The sequence below is a fragment of the Carassius carassius genome, chromosome 39, assembly GCF_963082965.1.
Source record: "Carassius carassius chromosome 39, fCarCar2.1, whole genome shotgun sequence".
Lineage (NCBI taxonomy): Eukaryota > Metazoa > Chordata > Actinopteri > Cypriniformes > Cyprinidae > Carassius > Carassius carassius.
Genome location: NC_081793.1, coordinates 21,307,620 through 21,327,573, shown reverse-complemented (window position 1 = coordinate 21,327,573; position 19,954 = coordinate 21,307,620). Strand labels below are relative to the sequence as shown.

The 19,954-nt window shown below is 37.5% G+C and overlaps 1 protein-coding gene across 6 annotated transcripts in view; it reads right to left on the bottom strand.

The window, feature by feature from the left end:
* The window catches only part of LOC132121609 (RNA binding protein fox-1 homolog 3-like), a 442,423-nt gene that overhangs the window by 213,666 nt on the left and 208,803 nt on the right, over positions 1-19,954 (bottom strand). For all 6 annotated transcript variants that reach the window (XM_059531196.1, XM_059531194.1, XM_059531195.1 and 3 more), the window contains one exon: positions 342-419. In XM_059531196.1, the coding sequence (XP_059387179.1) occupies positions 342-363 (22 nt within the window). In that variant the 5' untranslated portion in view covers positions 364-419. The remainder of the gene's footprint in view (positions 1-341; positions 420-19,954) is intronic.

Genomic DNA, 19,954 nt, shown 5'->3' with positions numbered 1-19,954 from the left:
TTTTGAAATGTGCTCTATAAATTAATAAACTAAACTTAACCAACAAATACGTGACTGAAAGAAACAGTTCAGCCAAAAATGAAAATTAGCTGAAAACTGACTACAGATGCAGATGAGGTTTCTTCATCAGATTTGGAGAAATTTAGTCCATTAAATCTGAAATTTTGCATTAAATCTGTGTGTGGCACCCAATCAATGCAGAGGATCCACTGGTCAGCAAAATGATGTCATGCTAAATTTCTCCAAATCTGTTCTGATAAATAAACAAACTTATCTACAGCTACACCTACACAATGCATCTAGACAAACATTTAGTGCATGACCTCCACAAACACACTGACCTGCCCAACTGGGGGTCTCCATGTACAGCTGTGGCTGAGCAGGTGGGGTCTCACTGCAACCACCGAGGTGTCTGATTCCTACAGGAGAGAGAGAGAGAGAGAGACAGCAACAAGTTTTGAGCCTGAGAATGAAAGCCACACAATTACATGCAAACAAAAACCTTTAATTCCTCAAAAAGTGGTATTTTAAATGTCCTTTGAATTAAGAAAGGAGCCCAGTCTACCATAGCAAAGAAGTTGAGCTCCCAATTTACATTACAGATTGCTCTGAAATTCTTTGCTTTTCTGAATGTTTACATGTTGAGACTTAATTTAGTTTTTGTTTTTTGTTGTTGTTTTTTTCATATGCCCTTGTTATGATAATGTGTGAGGGGATTAAGGAACAGTCAGAAGACCTGCAGGGTCCAGATAAGCTCCAGAACCCCACCAGAACCACCAAATCTTCTGCATGTACGGCAACTGTGCTTCATGCTACGCTGGTGCTAAAGTGGATCTGCCATAACATTCGGAGCACACACACCAGCTTCCACCCATAGTTATGGATAAATAAAGCAAAAAAAGCACTCTTTGGATACGTAAACACGGAAGCTGCAAACAAGGCATATATTAACCACATACTCCTTCCTGTCCCGTTAACCTTTTCAGATTGGAAACAGTTAAGTCTGATAGTTGGATAAGAAGAATAATCATTCTGTTGGTCTGACCGGGAGAGAAAATGGGCCTGGTGTCACTGTTAATTTAAAATTGACTGAACTAAGGCAGGTTTGGCTGTGTGTACGTGATAGCAGGCGGCTTCAAATCACATTCTTATTTAGAGAAACACTGTAGTGAGTAAGAAATCACTTCACCCAGAGAAGTGTGAGTGAAGAAGAAGAAAGAAAAAAACGGGGGAAAAAGATGATAATGCTGCAACTTTTTTTTTTGGACATAGAAAAATATACAACCCAACAAACACAGGGCTCCAGAGAGTGAATGCAGCACTCTGGACAAAAGACCCTGTTAGAGCATTAACGTAATTACACGGCCATTATGGCCTCTATTGCAGGCTATTCAGATTAAATATGCATAGTGCCCCGTCCATATCCACAGGGCTTGATAAAAGTGTTGTTCCTATGTGTCATTTAATTGTTAGCATTAATCTGAAATATAGAACTAATGTGTTTATTGAAAACAGTCTTACTGTCCTTATTGCATATCATTCTTTCTTTATCAACTCACTCACAAATCATGCATATTTTTTCCCTTTAACTCTGTTTGCCTCCTTTCCCCTCACCCTTTCTGTTATTCTAAAACTGACAATTCACCCAGAATTTCTGTGTCACACCCATATGACTATTTTTCTTCAGTGGAACTCAAAAGGATAAACGATGAAACTTGTGCTGGTTGCTCTTACAATAAATAAGGACTGAAACTTTGAGGCTTCAAAAAAAGATGAAATGCACCCAAAAACTGGTGAAGTCTAACTCCTAAAGGAGAGAAACAAATTTATATTGTTCTTCACTGAATTCAGTCCCTGAGTTGAACTTGAGAACCGATTTGTGAAAGAAAAATCCAATTTTTGTGAACCAAATTAAATGATTCATTTGAAAAGATCTGAAAAATCTCTACTTATCTCATTTTTAATTCATTATAATGAATAAATACTTAAACATATGTTTGTTTCTTCACAGAAAGTATGTTGTATGCATGAACACAAACGAGTAAAAAAACAACAACTATATGGACCACTTTTATGATACTTTTATGAAACTTTTCCATCCTTTTTGAAGCTTCAAAGCATTAATCATCACTTATTGTAATTGCATGCAAATGAAAATAGTGCTCAGAGTTTTCTTTTAGTAAAGTTATAAAGGTTTGAGAAGAGATAAGAGTGAATAAATGATGAAAGAAAATGTTATTGTCATTTTTGGATAAACTTATCCTTTAAAAATTACATCTAACCCTCTTTTTCCTTCCTCCCAAAGTCCATTCTCTCTGTGTCAGTCTATCTGCTAGAGGCTGTAGTTCTCTGCGGGGAAGTGTCTAATTTCATTCCGAGTGTTCCCCTCTGTGGTCAAGAGTAGAACTGAAACCCGGAGACCCAGGAAGTCTTCTGGGAAATCCAGTTCACTACAGACTCGGTGAGAATTCATTTCTGATGAATTTTCACTTTGCTTGCCTGAAAAAAGGCTCACAAGGTGGCAATGAAAAACAGAGGTCTCTGCATGTCAACAAAACCCTGAGTGTATTTGTGTTCATCCACCAAACCCAATGTGTGTAAACAGAAAATTCTCCTTTCCAAAACCTAGAGAGACAGCATTTTAAGGATGGAAGATGATACATTTTGCTCATTTATAAGAATATACTGCTATAATGCATCAATGTTTGCTGATATGCAAGTGTATCATTGCGGCCTGACACTCAACATTTTGAATAGATCTTGATGGATCGCAAAGGATCTCATATGCAATAACACAGACACATGCCGACACACACCCATGAACAAAGCATGTGTATTGATTTAATCCAAACAAAGCTTATATCTCACAGCCCTCTGTCTCCCTCCCACACTGTCTTTCTCTGCCTGTAATGGATTACCATGCACTGGCTCCAGTATTTTTGGGAACAAGGCCAACTTAATTTGTTATTTCATCATATGTAATTAAAAGCTGTTTCTTTTCCTGTTGTGTCAGAGCTGATTAATTATTTGGACGGTTAAAAGGCATAAATAACACAGAACGGAAGAGTGCCATGAAAAAAAAAAACAATAAAACAACCATCACTCGGACAACATTGATGTCGCAAGCAAAAAGAAAATAGCATCCTACTAAAGTCTATTTGCTTAGCTATTTAGTAGCATACACAATAAACAAACCTTTGGCTGCTGTATGATGAGAAAATTGCAATAAAAAATGTTATATCTCAACTATGAAATGTCTGCAGCATGTAAGCAGATGAAAACAAGCCGTCTGACGTGCGACAGGTGTAATGCATTTATGACATGTGATGTGCATTTATTTCAACTGTTCACAGTTCGAATGTGTATTTTACACAACATTTTGTGTCATGTGATATTGCAAGCATGATTTCAAGTAAGATTTATGAAATTTCACACACACACTGGCTCCGACAGTCTAATCACAGCTGTGAGATATCACTTTTCTTACAATTCAATAAACTGTGTTATTATTGCGTAACTTACATTTTTAGATGCAGACAATTTCCAGTTACTTCACCCATATTTGCCGTGACTATGAAAATAGTTACAAAAGAAGTAAAACACAAACAACTATTGCACAACTCCAAGCAAACACACACAGAGCTGAACCATTGTTTAGAATGAACCTGTTGAGAAAATGATTCAGTGACTCTTTTTGTTTTCTGAATCAGAATGACTCGGTTGACTGAGTGATTCAATGACTTATTCATGACAACACTCATTGGGTGCACTCGACTTGAAGCTCGGCTACAGACGGAGATCAACGACAGTAGCCGCTTGCAGTTGGGGGCGGAGTTGAAAATGGAGCCGTCAAGCCAGACACTTTCTGCTCCCGTTAGTGACACTCATGTGGTGTTTCATACTTTGTCACAAATGAAGTGGATTACATGCAGTATTTGTAAAATACACAGACGTTTTAGAAACTTTTTCATGAGCAACAGAAACAGTTTTTATATACTGCTTATATTTTCAATATAAGCAGCGCCATATTTTCAAGAATAAAGTTCAACATAGACATATACTATTTAAATACTAATACAGTGGGACATATATGCTTTTATCAGTGTTGTGTGATAAACGGTACAAAAGTGTGACTACATTTAAAAGCTTTTACCATTCTAAAAACACAGATTTGTTGCCATTTATTGCAACTGAAATGCTTCGACTAACCCGAAACACACGTGATCGTTGTCATGTGGTGGATCTGGCCAATAATGAAACAGCTGTGTCGTCATCAGTGCTCCTGCAGCGGCTCTGGAGAAACTGCGGCGGCTGAGTCAGCCGGCTGCTCTCGAAATGCTCTCGCGGTACTTTGATGCCACACGTCCCGTTGTGATGCCACAAGTCGGACACAATTTCTAACCAGCATGCACTGCTTCAAGTCAGATAGCGATCGGTTTGCGCAATGCTGCGTGAAGTCGAACGCACCTATTGTTTTTTTCCCAAATGAAATCACAATTTAGAAAAAAGTATTTGAATCACTCTCTGACTTGACGCCACCTACTTGTGTACGATGTAACATGCAGAGTTACTGAAAATGTATCACTAATGTGCAGCTAAAGGGGTCAATGGTTTTCCTGGACCAATCATGTTGTGTCTAGAAGGGATACAGCTATGGCTGGAAAGCAACAATAAATTAAATTTGCTACCTATTAGATTATGCTTTATTAACGTTTAAACCTTCCCCAACCCTAAACCTACCCCGTACAATAATGCAAATACAGTAATTATTGTTGTTTAGCGTGATAAAAAGTATGCAATGTTGATGTGCGCATGCTCAGTGGCCATAGCTGTATCCCATCTAGCCCAAGCATGGGCCGTTAAAATTAATGGCAATGCTAATCGATAAATTTATCCAGATATACAATTTTATCATTCCAATGGATTTAAATGCTGTTTTGGCAATCAATTGATAATTCTATATAACAGCAGAGTGTGAAAATAAATAAATAAATAAGTTGAAATACAAGACAAAAGAGAAATAAAAGTTCTTCAACCAAAAGAGCCTTATGTTCCATTTGAGAAGCCATTCCATGAAAAATGGTCAGGGCAGTGGCATGGCATAAAAGAACAATTTAACTTTGTAATGCTGTGCCTGAATCCTTTTGGATTCTACTTGGCTTTGTGAAGCAGATTAGTTGAGCAGCTTTTACGGGCTTTGGTAAATAGAGTTGTAACTCCATTCATCCCCCATTCACAGAGTAAATATCCCCTTTCACACACACCAGAGCACAGTGGCACAAACACTGACCTGGAAACACTTCTCAATTACAGACAAGCTGGAGCTCATCAACTCTTCCTACAGGGAGCCCGAATAGAGAGTCTGGGCATAAATATTAAGCCTTGAACAGCCTGCTGTAATTTGATTTTCATACTGGGTCAATATATGAAAGCTGTGAGAGCTAATGTTCCTGTTCCGTATGGAGTTTCATCTCATATCGCTAGGCTGGGAATTTATGTGGCATGTATGTTTGCTTTCGCATGTGTTTGAGATTGCTGTCAGACAGACTGTTTTTTTGCAGTTTGAGCTTTTGTTGAAAGATTAGCTCATCTGAAAATGAAAAACCTGTCATAATTTACTCACCCTCAAGTTGCTGAAAATCTGAATGACTTTATTTCTTCTGTGAAACACCAAAGGAAAACTGTACAGGTCTTTTTTTTTTTTGTACATGTAATTAGTGCCCATACTAAAGCTCCATTAAATGGGAAGACTCACTTTGTGATAGCTTTATGTGAGGAAAAAAAGAACACAGTTTAAGTTGTTATTCAGTTATAATCTTCATCTCAAATAAACTTTCAACCTTACTGAGTTAGTGAGTTGAATTTAGGGAATGTAATTACTCTTAAGTGGTTCTGTGAACTGGATCAACTGATTCAAAAGAATTATTCTGTCACAATTCAGATGTCATTAATTTTCCCATGAAAGGAAATGTAGGGTTGGTGTCAGGATTTTTAGTGAATAAAAATGTAAAATAATGTGCTTGACATTAAATATTTTATTATACTTTTATGGTGCTTTTTAGTCATTTTGTTGCTTGAAAGCTCAAATTATGCATGTTCTAATATTGTATGATGTTCAGCACAAAAGATGAAATTTTGAATAGCGTGGAATAGACTGGACACATGCAGCGAATGATGAAAAGAAGTGGAAGAAGAGGAATGGGAAGTATGAAACACATTGACTTGACTGACCAGCCAACGCAATTGAAATCCTCCTTACTCTGGCAAGCCGAAGTCTTCAAACTGACCTTCCTAAAATGAACATGAAACTGGATTTGCTTTGGTGCATCATCGTCCTCCCTCATAACTGAGGCGTCTCTGTGGGTTTGCTTGGTTTTGATATTGCATTTGTCGGGTAAAAATTTTGAATAAACAGCTAATAGACATCTCCATTAAGACCCTAGTGTTGTCATTCCACTGCAACATGCACCCAATTTATGTTGGACAGAGAGGATTCTGGGAAATGGAACACTAGGACGTCTGATGCAAATTGAACATGAGGAACACTGAATATTAAAACAGGCAAACTATCCTATTCACTGAAAGTGGGGGGAGAGATGGAAATATAAATGAAATACGGCCCGCTGTAAAAGGGTGAAAATACAGGACCAAAACAAAACCAACAACAAGTGAATAATTACCAGCTTGGTTTATTTCAAGTTGGAATTGATTTACTAAAACATAAATATACAATAAAAAGTAACAAGGGTGTAAAGCATGTTGTTAAAATTTATCATTTTAAGCAAAGAGAGTGAGACGTCAGGCGGGATGCGCCTCTGATCATGAAACGCTGTTGGTTTATCATCGACCACTTTCTTCAGAATTAGGAAAACAACCTGTGCTTGCTTTATAGAGGCAGATGAAAACAGGGTTTTATGATAATTATTCAGAAGCTGTATGGATTTAGTGAGTTGTTAAAGTGGAAATTGAGACATCGTTGGACTGTCATCCTGTTTTCATTGGAATCCCACAGTATATCATTATATATTACGGAACGGCCGTAATTATGTTGTTGTTGTTGCATCGTGCGTTCTATTCTTGAACAAGGTGGCTGAATTTGACTTGAGTGTCATTAGTGGAGAAGTGCCATTTCTTAATGCTGGTGCAACCAAAAGCTCTTCATTCAAGCTTGTCTGATTAAAATTTTTATGTAAAGCCCTAAAATAATCTGCAATTTTACTCTTTACGTGCTTTGCCTTAGAAACCCAAAACACTTGGGCCTGTTTTGATTGTCGATGAGTTAGTTTTTTCATCAGAACAGATTTTGAGAAATTTAGCATTACTAATTTGCTCACCAAAGAATCCTGTGCAGCAAATGGGTGCCATCCAAACATCTGATAAAAAAAAATAAAAAAAAATCACAATAATCCACAAGTAACCAACACAATTTCAATTAACATTTTGTAATGTGTAAAGCTTCATGTTTGTAAGAAACAAAGAAGGATTTTTAATTTTGATCCATCACTTCTGGCCAAAATACGGGCCCATAATCCATTACAACACTTCTTCTAGTGAAAAAGTCAATCCCTTGTTGTCTTCTCACATCAAAATCCAGTTATATTTGTTTAGAACTGTTTTGGACTGTTTTAACTTGTAAACAATGCTTGATCTGTGCATATTTCTCTCCTGATTCAGATGAGAAAACATTTTCACAGGAGAAAGTAGAAATATTTTCACTTCACAAGATGTTAATTGATTGACTGGAGTGGTGTGGATAACTTGAAGATTATTGGGATGTTTTTATCAGCTGTCTGAACTCTCATTCTGATGGCACCCATTCACTGCAGAGGATCCATTGGTGACAAAAGTAATGTAATCTGTTCGAAAGAAGAAATGAACTCATCCCACATATTGTATGGTTAGAGGGTGAGCAAATTTCCAGCTAATTATAATTTTTGAATTAACTATTATATACATTTTCAGATGATATTATAAAGACAAAATGTTTTTCTTTCTTAAAACTACATGGAATTTCTTACTATTAGAAACTGTGGTTGTCAATAGAATAAAATAACCTGTAATTAATGTTATGTCTTTAGTAATATCAAATTATAATAATATACATTTATTGATTATATAAAATTCTGTTAATGTGTTAAAGGGTTAGTTCACTCAAAAAGGAAAATTATGTCATTAATAACTCATGTCGTTCCAAACCCATAAGACCTCCATTCATCTTCGGAACACAGTTTAAGATATTTTAGATTTAGTTCGAGAGCTTTCTGTGCCTCCATTGAAAGTGTGTGTACGGTATACTGTCCATGTCCAGAAAGGTAATAAAAACATCATCAAAGTAGACCATGTGACATCAGGGTCAGTTAGAATTTGTTGAAGCATTGAAAATACATTTTGGTCCAAAAATAGCAAAAACTACGACTTTATTCAGCATTGTCTCCTCTTCCGGGTCTGTTGTGAGCGCGTTCACTGCAGTGTAGTGATATCCGTTTTGTGAAAGAATCACTCGATGTAACAGGATCTTCTTGAACCAGTTCACCAAATCGAACTGAATCATTTGAAACGGTTCGCGTCTCCAATAAGCATTAATCCACAAATGACTTAAGCTGTTAACTTGTTTAATGTGGCTGACACTCCCTCTGAGTTCTTTTCCGCGAACCAAAATGTATTTTCGATGCTTCAAAAAATTCTAACGGACCCTCTGATTTCACAAGGACTACTTTGATGATGTTTTTCTTACCTTTCTGGACATGGACAGTATACCGTACACACACTTTCAATGGAGGGACTGAGAGCCTTCGGACTAAATCTAAAATATCTTAAACTGTGTTCCGAAGATGATCGGAGGTCTTACGGGTTTGGAACGACATGAGGGTGAGTCATTAATGACATAATTGTATTATATGGGTGAACTAACCCTTTAAAATATGACTCAATATTAACATCTTTAGACTAAAGGTAATACAAGATCCTTTTTAAGCACCACTCTTTTTAAATCATGTCTTTTCAATTCTGATGTCAATATTTCATTGGTTGATGTCTTTAAGCAACCTATAATGTCATTAAGTCTGAATCTGTGACTGCAAGTTAGAATTAAGATACCTGTGCCAATACATCAATATAAATATTTATATTATTATTTTTATTAAATACAAGTTCATTCATACTGGTATTAAATGTGCAAAAAAAAATAATAATAACTGGAACTTAAATGTCCTGCTTCATGTTCATGTGCAGTGAAGCTGAATGTTTGATGTCTTTGCCACCTTTGTTGACCTGACCCGACTGCTTTAGCCAAACGTGAGAACCACATAATGTAAAAGGTGATGTTATGGCAGCTATTACAGCGTTTCTATGAGAAAGCTGTGGTGTAATCACACAACACAATGTGCTGTACACAGCACACCATTTGTACAGTAGACAATTCCAGCAAAGAAGACTGCATGAGGGTAAATAAAGGATGAATGAAGTAAAACTAAATAAGCCAGAGGTGCCTGTCACATTCATACGCGCTTCTGACTAGACAAATGAAAGGGAAGTTCCCGTGAGAGAGAAGAGGATGTAATTCAATGCTTAATGTGTGTGTGTGTGCATGTGTGTGTCAGAAGAACAAGAAAGACGCAAGAGGCGTGCATCCATCCTCAGAGGTGAATTCGATTTCACGGGTTAGTGAGAGGATGGTGTATACTGGGGTTGTGGGGAGGGGGGGTTGTGCCTCGGCTTTATTAAATGCTGTTGCAGATGACAGGCCTGAGCTCCTTTCACTCGCCACAGCTGCTGGAGGGTCCGCACCTCTGTATTTCCCCACTAAATATCCACTCAGACACAAGCTTTTTATGTGTATATTTTATTTATGCATTAAAGTTCAGTGTTTTACAGCAGTACAAGTATCAACAGTTGTTAACAGAGCAGAAAGAGATGCGCTAAACATGAACCCCTCTCACATACAAATACACACACAGTCATATATCAGACACTTATCACTGCTCACGTGTAGGATGACCACCCCCCAGGAGCTTTTAATATTTAATGTAAAGATTAATCAGCCCTTTCATTATTTTAATTGTTCTTCCTTTATCCAACCTGTCAGAGTTATAGATTACCCCCCGTAGACGCTACCAGCAGCTCCCTGGTCGGGGATTTATGGGTATTTTTGGATCAGTTAGCCTCTAGTCATATTTCTCCATTTTCTGACGAGCCATTAAAATGTCCCAGGTAATTAAACAATGGGCATCAAGTTCAGGTCTCTCCTCTTTATCAGGCAAAAAAAGCATGCTGGGATAAAAACTCCCTTGCTAGCGATTAGCATGTTTAGTAAAAAAAAAAAAAAAAGCTCACAAGTGAAGATTATTTTTTATTTCTTTTTTATTATATATATATATATATATGTACAGTACAGACCAAAAGTTTGGACACACCTTCTCATTCAAAGTTTTCTTTATTTTCATGACTATGAAAATTGTAGATTCACATTGAAGGAATCAAAACTATGAATTAACACATGTGGAATTATGTACATAACAAAAAAGTGTGAAACAACAGAAAATATGTCATATTCTAGGTTCTTCAAAGTAGCCACCTTTTGCTTTGATTACTGCTTTGCACACTCTTGGCATTCTCTTGATGAGCTTCAAGAGGTAGTCACCTGAAATGGTCTTCCAACAGTCTTGAAGTTCCCCGAGAGATGCTTAGCACTTGTTGGCCCTTTTGCCTTCTGTCTGCGGTCCAGCTCACCCCTAAACCATCTCGATTGGGTTCAGGTCCGGTGACTGTGGAGGCCAGGTCATCTGGCGCAGCACCCCATCACTCTCCTTCTTGGTCAAATTGCCCTTGATGCCCTCAGTGTGACTCTACAATTTTCATAGTCATGAAAATAAAGAAAACTCTTTGAATGACAAGGTGTGCCCAAATTTTTGGTCTGTACTATATATATATATATATGCATGTGTGTGTGTATGTTTGTATGAATCATCTAAACAATAACTATTAAGTGTGGGGAATATTTATTTTTGGTCCCAAACATTATATATATTTGGGGTCAGTAAGATTTGTGTGTTCAATGTCTTGTTTATTATAGTCACCAAGGCTGCATTTATATAAATAAATAAATAAATAAAATGTTTACTGTAATATATAAACAAAATGAATATTTTATATAATTTTAATATATTCAACATTTTACTACTATTTCAGCAATCATTACTCGAGTCTTCAGTGTCACATGACCCTTCAGATATCATTCTAATCGGTGTTTCTACTGTCAATAACCCTAACCTAATGCATATTTGCTGATTAACTTTTTTCCCAAATAAAACTGACTGACCCCAAATATATACATATATTTTTCCCAAGAAAACTCTCTGTGCCCTGGCAGATCTGCCTTTCTCTTCACGGCTGACAGGGTTGCTGTAGGAGTCCGGCAGCTGCCCCGCGGTGATTGAGTGGGTACTGATGAAGAGAGAGTCGGAAGTGAAAAATGCCAGCCCTTCGGCCAAGAAAACACATACACACACAGAAGGGGTCAGGTCTTTCACAACCTCCGCTCATTTCATCATTCTTGCCCCGCTGAAGCTTTCCGTGGGCAAGGTGGCTGGAGCAAGTTGCCGATTACATAATCCTGTTTTACAGGGGCTCCATCCATCACCCGGCTTTCATTTTCATTGGAGCTAAATTGCACGAGTGCTGGGAGTGGAAATAAATTTCAGCAGTCCAGCATATCTGTTTAGTTTGCACAAAGCAAAAGCACTGTGGAGAATGGAGAGTGAGAGAGATGTGTAGAGCCAGTGAGAGAGAGAGAGAGAGAGAGAGAGAGAGAGAGAGAGAGAGAGAGAGAGAGAGAGAGAGAGAGAAAGATAGAGGGGAAGGATAAAAGACCCTTCCTGAGTTGGGTCCGGCAAGGGTCTGATGGTGATGCATAGTTATGGACCATCTGCACTCAGAAGCGATAAATTTACGATTATGGTGAGAGAGCTAAAAGGCTGTCCATTACTGTAACACAGTGGCCTCAGTAGAGAGTCTCTCATCAGGACCAGCTGAGAATCAACAGTAAAACCGGACAAGGCATCTAATATTAAGTAAATTTACATGTCAAGAGCAGGTGTCAGTCAATAGCCTGCTGACAGTTGTTCAGCTACTTAAGTTGTAGTGCTCGCTCACTTTTTCCACTTTTACCTTTGGGTCCAAATGCACTAGCGAACGTGTGGCGGACAGAGAGCATGCTATAACTGCGAGATGATTGGTCTGCATGAAAAAGGCTCACTTTGCTAACAATGAACAGAAATGCATTCATGCTTCGGATCACAGTCGTGCCATTGATCCTTAAATAGCAGTGCTGTCCAAATGGCTCGTGAGCCTTTTGTGCTTTGACATCTCTGCAATGTGCCGTTCAATTTGTTTTAGTGACCCGGTCCAGATGACACCACCATTCAAAAATGTCCGGCAAAACACAATCGAGAAGGCCCTGTTCACATGCGACCAACGCAAACGTTTAACACAAGAATGTCTGGGTGACCAAAAGATTGCAGAGGTGATCTTGAGTTTAAACTTGCAACAGAATTCAGTGGACTTTTGTTGAAAGTCTTTGTCTATGAAAATTAGGACACCAGCCTCCCAGAACCAAGATTCCAAATATTCAGAGTAAAGTCGTGTTCTTGCTTATGCTGCTGCAAGCCTACAGATCTGCTTCTAAAAGAGTCTGAGATTAAACCAACACAAGCAAAACTAGTCAGACAAGTCCTCCGTTTCCTTTGAGATGGTAACATCCGATGTTGAACGAGCAAAAACTGTATTTCTGTGGTCGCTTGCTGCTCTTCTCAAAAGCATCAAAAGAAACATGTCAGTTCAGTTCTGTAGCAAACAAATTCAACCTAGAGAGAAATCTAAGGCTGTCTAAAAGGGGTTTGTAAAACAGGAGCTTTTGTTGAATTTGAAGCTCTAATTTCTTGTCATTTGGAAATGCTGTTGGCACACTTACAATATTTTAGGGGTAATTTGTTTACAGAACTGAATGTGTGGTCTAAGCTAAATAATTAATGGTTCTTTTCCTCTTGTAATTGGTTTTACTCAACCACCAAATAACAATATAATGTGAGCTGCCTCTCAAAGCACAAGTCTAATTTCAGGCATTTGGTACACATCTGTCACAGTTATAAGCTTAACACATGCATTACAAACTCACTCGGGGACTGGCTACAATGCAGAGTAATTAATTTCACAATTAAAACAACAATGAAAAATCCATACATTTCCACAATAGTCAAAATCTGAATCCATACAGTTTTGACCCATTACAAACCTTGATTGTTTCCTCACTTTAGTGGGTGACGCTTACTTTTCAAATGCTTTGCTATTAAGCGAAATCTAATCATTCTTAGTTCCTTTTAAAGGAGATTCTACAGCTGATGCCACTGCTTTTTCTACCAAGCATAAACACACGAGTAGCTTGCAGTGTGATTAAACTTCTTACAGACTGCAGCATGTCAAGCTACAAGCAACTCATAATTTTAAGAAGTTAAAAAGTAGTTAGCTCCACTACAAGCTACTAACAAAAAAGCAAAGTGTGTGGGTGTATATACATACAACACATCTGATGACTATGATTTATGAATCAGAGCTAAAAATAAATAAATAAAAAAACACAATTGTAATGAACAATTATCTTAATTAGCAAGACAACATCAAATAAAGTAAATAATAATAATAACAATAACAATAATACAGTACATATACATATTATATTCATTATTATATTGTTATTGAACTTAGTTTGATTTAATTAATTACTTTTCTCTAAATACATCAAGAAACCAATCTATCCCTTATTTGATGTAACTGAGTCAAAGGCATAGTGATGAATTAATTGTCCAATATAAAGGCGTAAAATGCCATTTAGGGACTTGAATCTGTGAATCTTTTCCTGAATATGTTCATTTGCCAGAATTATCTGATTAACTAGCATCAGCAAAGCTGATAAATTTACTTTACAAGAACTCATCCCTATTCATGTACAGTAACTGAGTCAATGACATTTTAACTAAATATTCCACTTAAAAAATACTTCAAATGCAATTTGAGCAAATTTATATAGAATTTATTCATTTATAAGAACCATCTAAAATTAAATGACTAGACTTAATTCCAATGCAATATATGAAAAAAATAATAATAATAACAATAAAATAAAAAATAAAAATAGAATGAACTGATTTGCTGGAAAATGTACACTCTGTCCAGACAACATAAGATCCTTTTGACTTTCATTGTATGAACAAAACAAACAATGAGACATTCAGTAAGGCATCTTCAATTTGGTTTCAATGAATATAGAAAGTCAAATACACTAGGTTTACAATGAGGGAAATAATGAGATAATTCTCCTTTTTGGGTGTCCACGATAGTAAATGTTTTTAAAGAAATAAAATTAATTTAGAAAATCCATGAATCCAAATGGAACTGATGTTTCTTATGGAAACAGAACAGAAACGTTCAAAACATCAATAACCTTCACTACTGGGTGTATTGTAAAATGTAAGATGCTGAGAAAATCATCAGACCACCCGTCTGATGATTTTCAGAAACCTTTAGAGACCCATCTCTCAGTGCGGTCGAGAGAAGGCGCTATTTGGGTTGGTTTCAGGTGATGTTAACTTATTTCTCTTTGGTCTCAAAGGCAGGAAGTGCTAAAGTCAGCAGAGGTCTTCTTGTTTGAGTGAGCCTTTCAGATAAATCAATAAAGCTTCTTTCATCCTCTTTCTGATCCATTTGTCCCCTTCGTTCTCCACGCTCTGCTGATATGGAGCTGTAGGAGAGGGAGACAGAGAGACGTTTTTGCTAAGCTGAAAGGCACAGGGTGGCCTGACAGCTGCAGTGCAGGATAACCAGTGTCCAATCGGCTCTTGGCAGGTGACGGCGTCCATCATGGCTGCAGGCATGAGCGGCCGTGGTATTAAAGCGGGACAGGTGAAGTTACGTGCTGGTGATTTGAGGAGAGGATGGATTTGCCGGTGATGGTGAGCGTGCTAAATGAAATACATCACATCAATGCCTGCACCTTAATTACACCTGTCAATCAAAAGAGCTCCTGCTTAACTAAAAACTGTCTCCTAGTGCATAAAAATAGTCCATCTAGTTTGGAGGAGACAAGTCAGGTCCCAGTTCGCCTTTCATGCCCCTCGTCAGATTATTTTGGGCTGGTGATGTTCATTTTATGAGACCTCAAACATTCCATGTGTCGAAACAGATTGGCCGGTGCTACTTCACACAAAAGGTAATTGTCTTTTTATTTGGTTTCAATTTTGAGAGAAGGAGATTTGGTCACACTCAGTGGTGGAAGGGGACAGTAAATCAGGCCGGGAATTTGACTCCACCCCAGGCCAGCTCTGTTGCTGCACATGAATTGACTGCTCTGACTCAAAAGCTGAACTGTCTTTTTCAACAGCATGCGCACTTGCAGCACTAGTGCTACTGTTTCCTTCGTCACCTTCAAAATAAATAAATAAGCATTGTACACTAGGCTACATATAGTAAGATAGAAATGGAAAATCAACATTTCTGGTCAAATTTACCACTAGAAAAATTATTTATCCCCATATGTAAAACAGTGTGCTAGTTTGTCATTAAGATGCTCTTTTAAAACTTCTATCATTATATATATTTGTAATATATATTTGTAATATATATATATATATATATATATATATATATATATATATATATATATATATATATATATATATATATATATATATATATATATATATATATATATATATAAAATAATAGAATTTATCTATTGTAAGTCGCTTTGAATGAAAGCGTCCATCTGCCAAATGATTACATACATAAATATTAGGGTGGAACAGTTCAACTTTTTCACAGTTCGGTTTGTTTTAAGGTTTTAGAATCATGGTTTCAGTACCGTTGTATGTGCTATGTTTATGAAAAAACTAAACTTTCAAAAAAATTATATAAAAAATGTGTCATATTATTAAGAATATTCTAACAACAAGCAACAGCACAAATAAATACAATAGAGTAAAGTTACAAATAAAATAAACTTACTTTCAGGCTTTTTTAGGGAGGTCATTAGTTTTTATGTACAGAAAATGAATAAAGTAATCAAATGTAAAACAGCATTGCATTTTGGACTATAAATTAAAGATTATTCTTTATTAAATTTACAAAAGCTTTTCAATCAAGATCAGTGAGTGATGTCTTTGTTGTTGCTGTTCGATGAATATAAAGACTGTCACTTTAAGAGAATGCACTGATCCAGTGTTCGTATTAGTACTGAACAAGAGTGAATGATTTGTCCATTTTTCTTTCTTTCAACGCTATTGTTGTAATGTGTGGGAACCCAGAATGCTCATCCATCAACAGAAACATATATTATCTGAACCCTGTTTGTTTTACGTGCTATCTATAGTAAACCATATTACAGATGCTTTGTCAGATTTAAGCTGAACTGCGTCCCAGCGCGTGCCGAACCATGTGTGGAGAACTGTGCGGTTTGGTTTTTCAGTGAACTGTCCTATCCCTAGTAAATATAAATGTAATTCTGACCGACCTGCTCCCTTACCGGCGAATATGGCTGGGATTTTGCAACAACTTGCTGCGTCTGTGGCCAGGGCTTTTCGTTCCCTCTCTGCTCCTCCTTTGCGTTTACGCTCCATTTTTTGTGCGATTTTCTAAGATAAAGCTTTCTCTCTAGATATAGCCAATTAGGCAGTGCTTCGCTGATGTTTAGTTGTGTGGTGGTGTCATTTTCACTCCGCGATCGCCTGATTCGTAGATTCATAAATCCGTCAATTAATTCGCAGTTGCATACCAGCCTATTGCACGTCAGGCTGATTGACTCCACAGCGGCAGCCGGCAGGCCAGAATGACCGTCAGGCCACCGGGAAATGTCCCGGTGCTCCCGATGGCCAGTCCGCCCCTGGTCACACTAATAACATTTCGGGTGACTAATGAAACATGCTTCAGACCATGTGGTGAAACGTAAGTGGCTCCTTTTACTTTATGTTTGCCCCAGAGGGGTAAATGCAATGATTTCATTACAGCAAAGTAACAAAAAAAACAGCCATTTCCACAAACCCACTCCTTAAATCTTTTAACAGAAACATCTGTTAATCTTTAAAGCAGCCACATTACAATTAATTAGAAATTAGACTTTAATTTAATTTAGAAAAATAGAGTACTAATAGAGCTTTTTTTATGTGAATATGAATATGGCACAATGATCAATTATGACTAGTCTCAGCCTCAGACGTCACGCCCATGGACCGTTGGCTAAAGGTCTGATGCATATGAGACACAAAAATGAAAACACTTCAGTAATGTCGAAGTCGTTACCATGTAAAACTTTTAAAGTGGATTAAAAGGAATGACATTTTTGAGAGAATGTTCAAAAAATGTGTTGCATTGTTTATTTTAATTTAAAGTAAATTTAAAAAACGGAACACAAATTATTTGTTTTCAGTAAACTTTTGTTTTTGTGTTGTGCCACTCAGATTAACTATGGATGAATGGCGATTGTTCACGCCACCAAGACTTGAACTGACAACTAACCAGGAAATATTCACGCAAGCTTTAAAAGTATCACACCAGCATGGAACAACTTTGAGAGAGAGCACCAAATCAACACAAATGCAATGAGAAAACACTCTCGCAAACAATAAATACATGCTAGAAAAGGCCATTTTCTCTACTCATTAGAGATGCAGAATATTTAATTTCCCTCAGAGGGAAATATATAAAAATATAGCATTGGGGCATAAACTAAAGGAGCACTGAGTACAACTCTTTACACGACTCCCAGCTCTCTATCTCTTTAATAAATTAGTCCCTGTGATCGAAAGAAAAAGGCAGAAAGCAGCATTATACGAAAATGCAACACAAGGATAACCTTGTTCACAAAGGAGGGAATTTGCTTTAAATCGGGTAAAATCAACCACGCTGCTCTTTTCAAGCTTTTTGTGGGGATATTGGCTGCTTGCTGACTCTCCCAACTTGATGCCAAAGGGGAGGAGAAATGTATGTTCAATTCTGCAGTCCACGCATCGCTTGGCCAGGGGTGTTAACATTGTCAGGGCACATGAGGCTACAGACTATCTGTTTCCCTATTCTGTTTTATTCTCATCAAATTGCTTGTTTTATTTATATCAAATGATACCTCGCTCCCTGCACTCGGCTGATAACACACCCCCCATCCCCTGATACATCCTGTGAAATGTATTGCTTGCTCATTGTAAATAAAACATAAAGCTTCCTCTGAGCTCCTCCCTTGAGCCACCTATATATTTCTATTTTTGCAAAGAGCAGCAAACCTTATACAGCACTGCTGCCACATCACTACGAGCAAAGACTAACTTTATATGTCTGAAATATAAAGTTAAAAAGGCACCTTAAAAAGCACTACTGTCCCTGATGCATATATCACAAAATGCAGCATTGATACAAGGCTCTTTTTATAAGCGTATCAATCATACATTTCCTCGCCGTCTGTCGTTGACGCGCTCCTCTCTCACTTTTAGCGAGGGGTCCAAAAGTCTGAAAGCAATAACAATGTTTTTTTTTTAATTTTAAGCAAATTATTATTATTAGAACTAATCAGACTCAGGGAGATAATATAAAAAAATCCCTTACAATTTAGTATTTAAAAAAGTATTTATTTAAGTGTGTAAATAAAGCGACGATAAAAAAAAATGACAACCCCGAACGTCACATATACTGTAGTTCTTTCTCCTTAATAAAGAGACTTTCACGTGCACACACACAAACATATGTCTGTCTGTTTCTGTGACAGCTTTCAGAACATGAAGCCTATTAAGCTATCAAAGCCTAACTATAGCATTAGGATCTCGCCACACATATGTTATATCACCATAACTATTCCGAGCACGACATGGATAAATGCTCTTTTTGCCTGGCAGCTGGGGAATTTGAATAGTGTGTCTTTCAAATGCGTTTCATGAAGTGCTTAAACCCACCTCAGGATTCTGAGACGCCTCTCATCTCCAGCTGTCGGCAGAGGAGGGGTAATGTTGATTGATGGAGGGAGGCAGGGCTATACCAATGTGTGGTGCAGTCGGAAGGCAGAGGAACGAGTGGCTAACGCTAAACTTGCCTCACTCCATCATAAAGCCTATATAATTGTATCATGGACATGACACTGTTGTAATCATCCATGGCAGTTTATGTCAGCTGGTGACAAATGACAGCGATTTACCAATGGTGTTAAGCCACACGGAGGACAGACACGGTCAGGGGATTATGATTTAGCATGGGGACTAAAGCAATGCAATGAGGACCCATGATTCACCAGGGCAGGACAAAGCCAGAAAGAGGACATCTTTGATTCAGTATAGTTACAAGCCAATGAGTGAATATTACTCACCAGTGGGCCCAGGTTGACATCAATGAGCTTGATAAAGTGATAAAATGATTCAGAACAACAATAAACTGGGTAATTATGTGCTTGAGCCTGCAGCACCCAACGTACTCTAGTATAACCTGACATGAATTTCTCTTTCCCCGTGCAACACTCTGATATCTAGTGTATCTCCAAGCACAAAATATGTCACTAAATGTCAGTCTCACTGGAATGGTTCTATTCTAATTCATCATCGTAAATATCAATCAATGCTGTATGTACATGGTTTTGGGGATGCAAGTATTTACACCCTAACCTTTGACTCCTGACAGGCTGGTGCTGAGTAGCCAGGAGGGAGTACTTCACTCCTCAAACTAATGAGCTATTGATTTGTGTGAGATAGCCTGGAGAAACTGGGGTGTGGAAGAGAGCTGAAGATCTGGTTTATGTGTGACTGAGCGATGTATGAAATAATTCGCACACCGCAAGTAAGACGGAAAAGGAATGTGCAACGCTGAAGGATCACAACAACATTCTCAACCCATATAACTTACACCTTACAAAAACAAAATGAAACCGTACACAAAACAA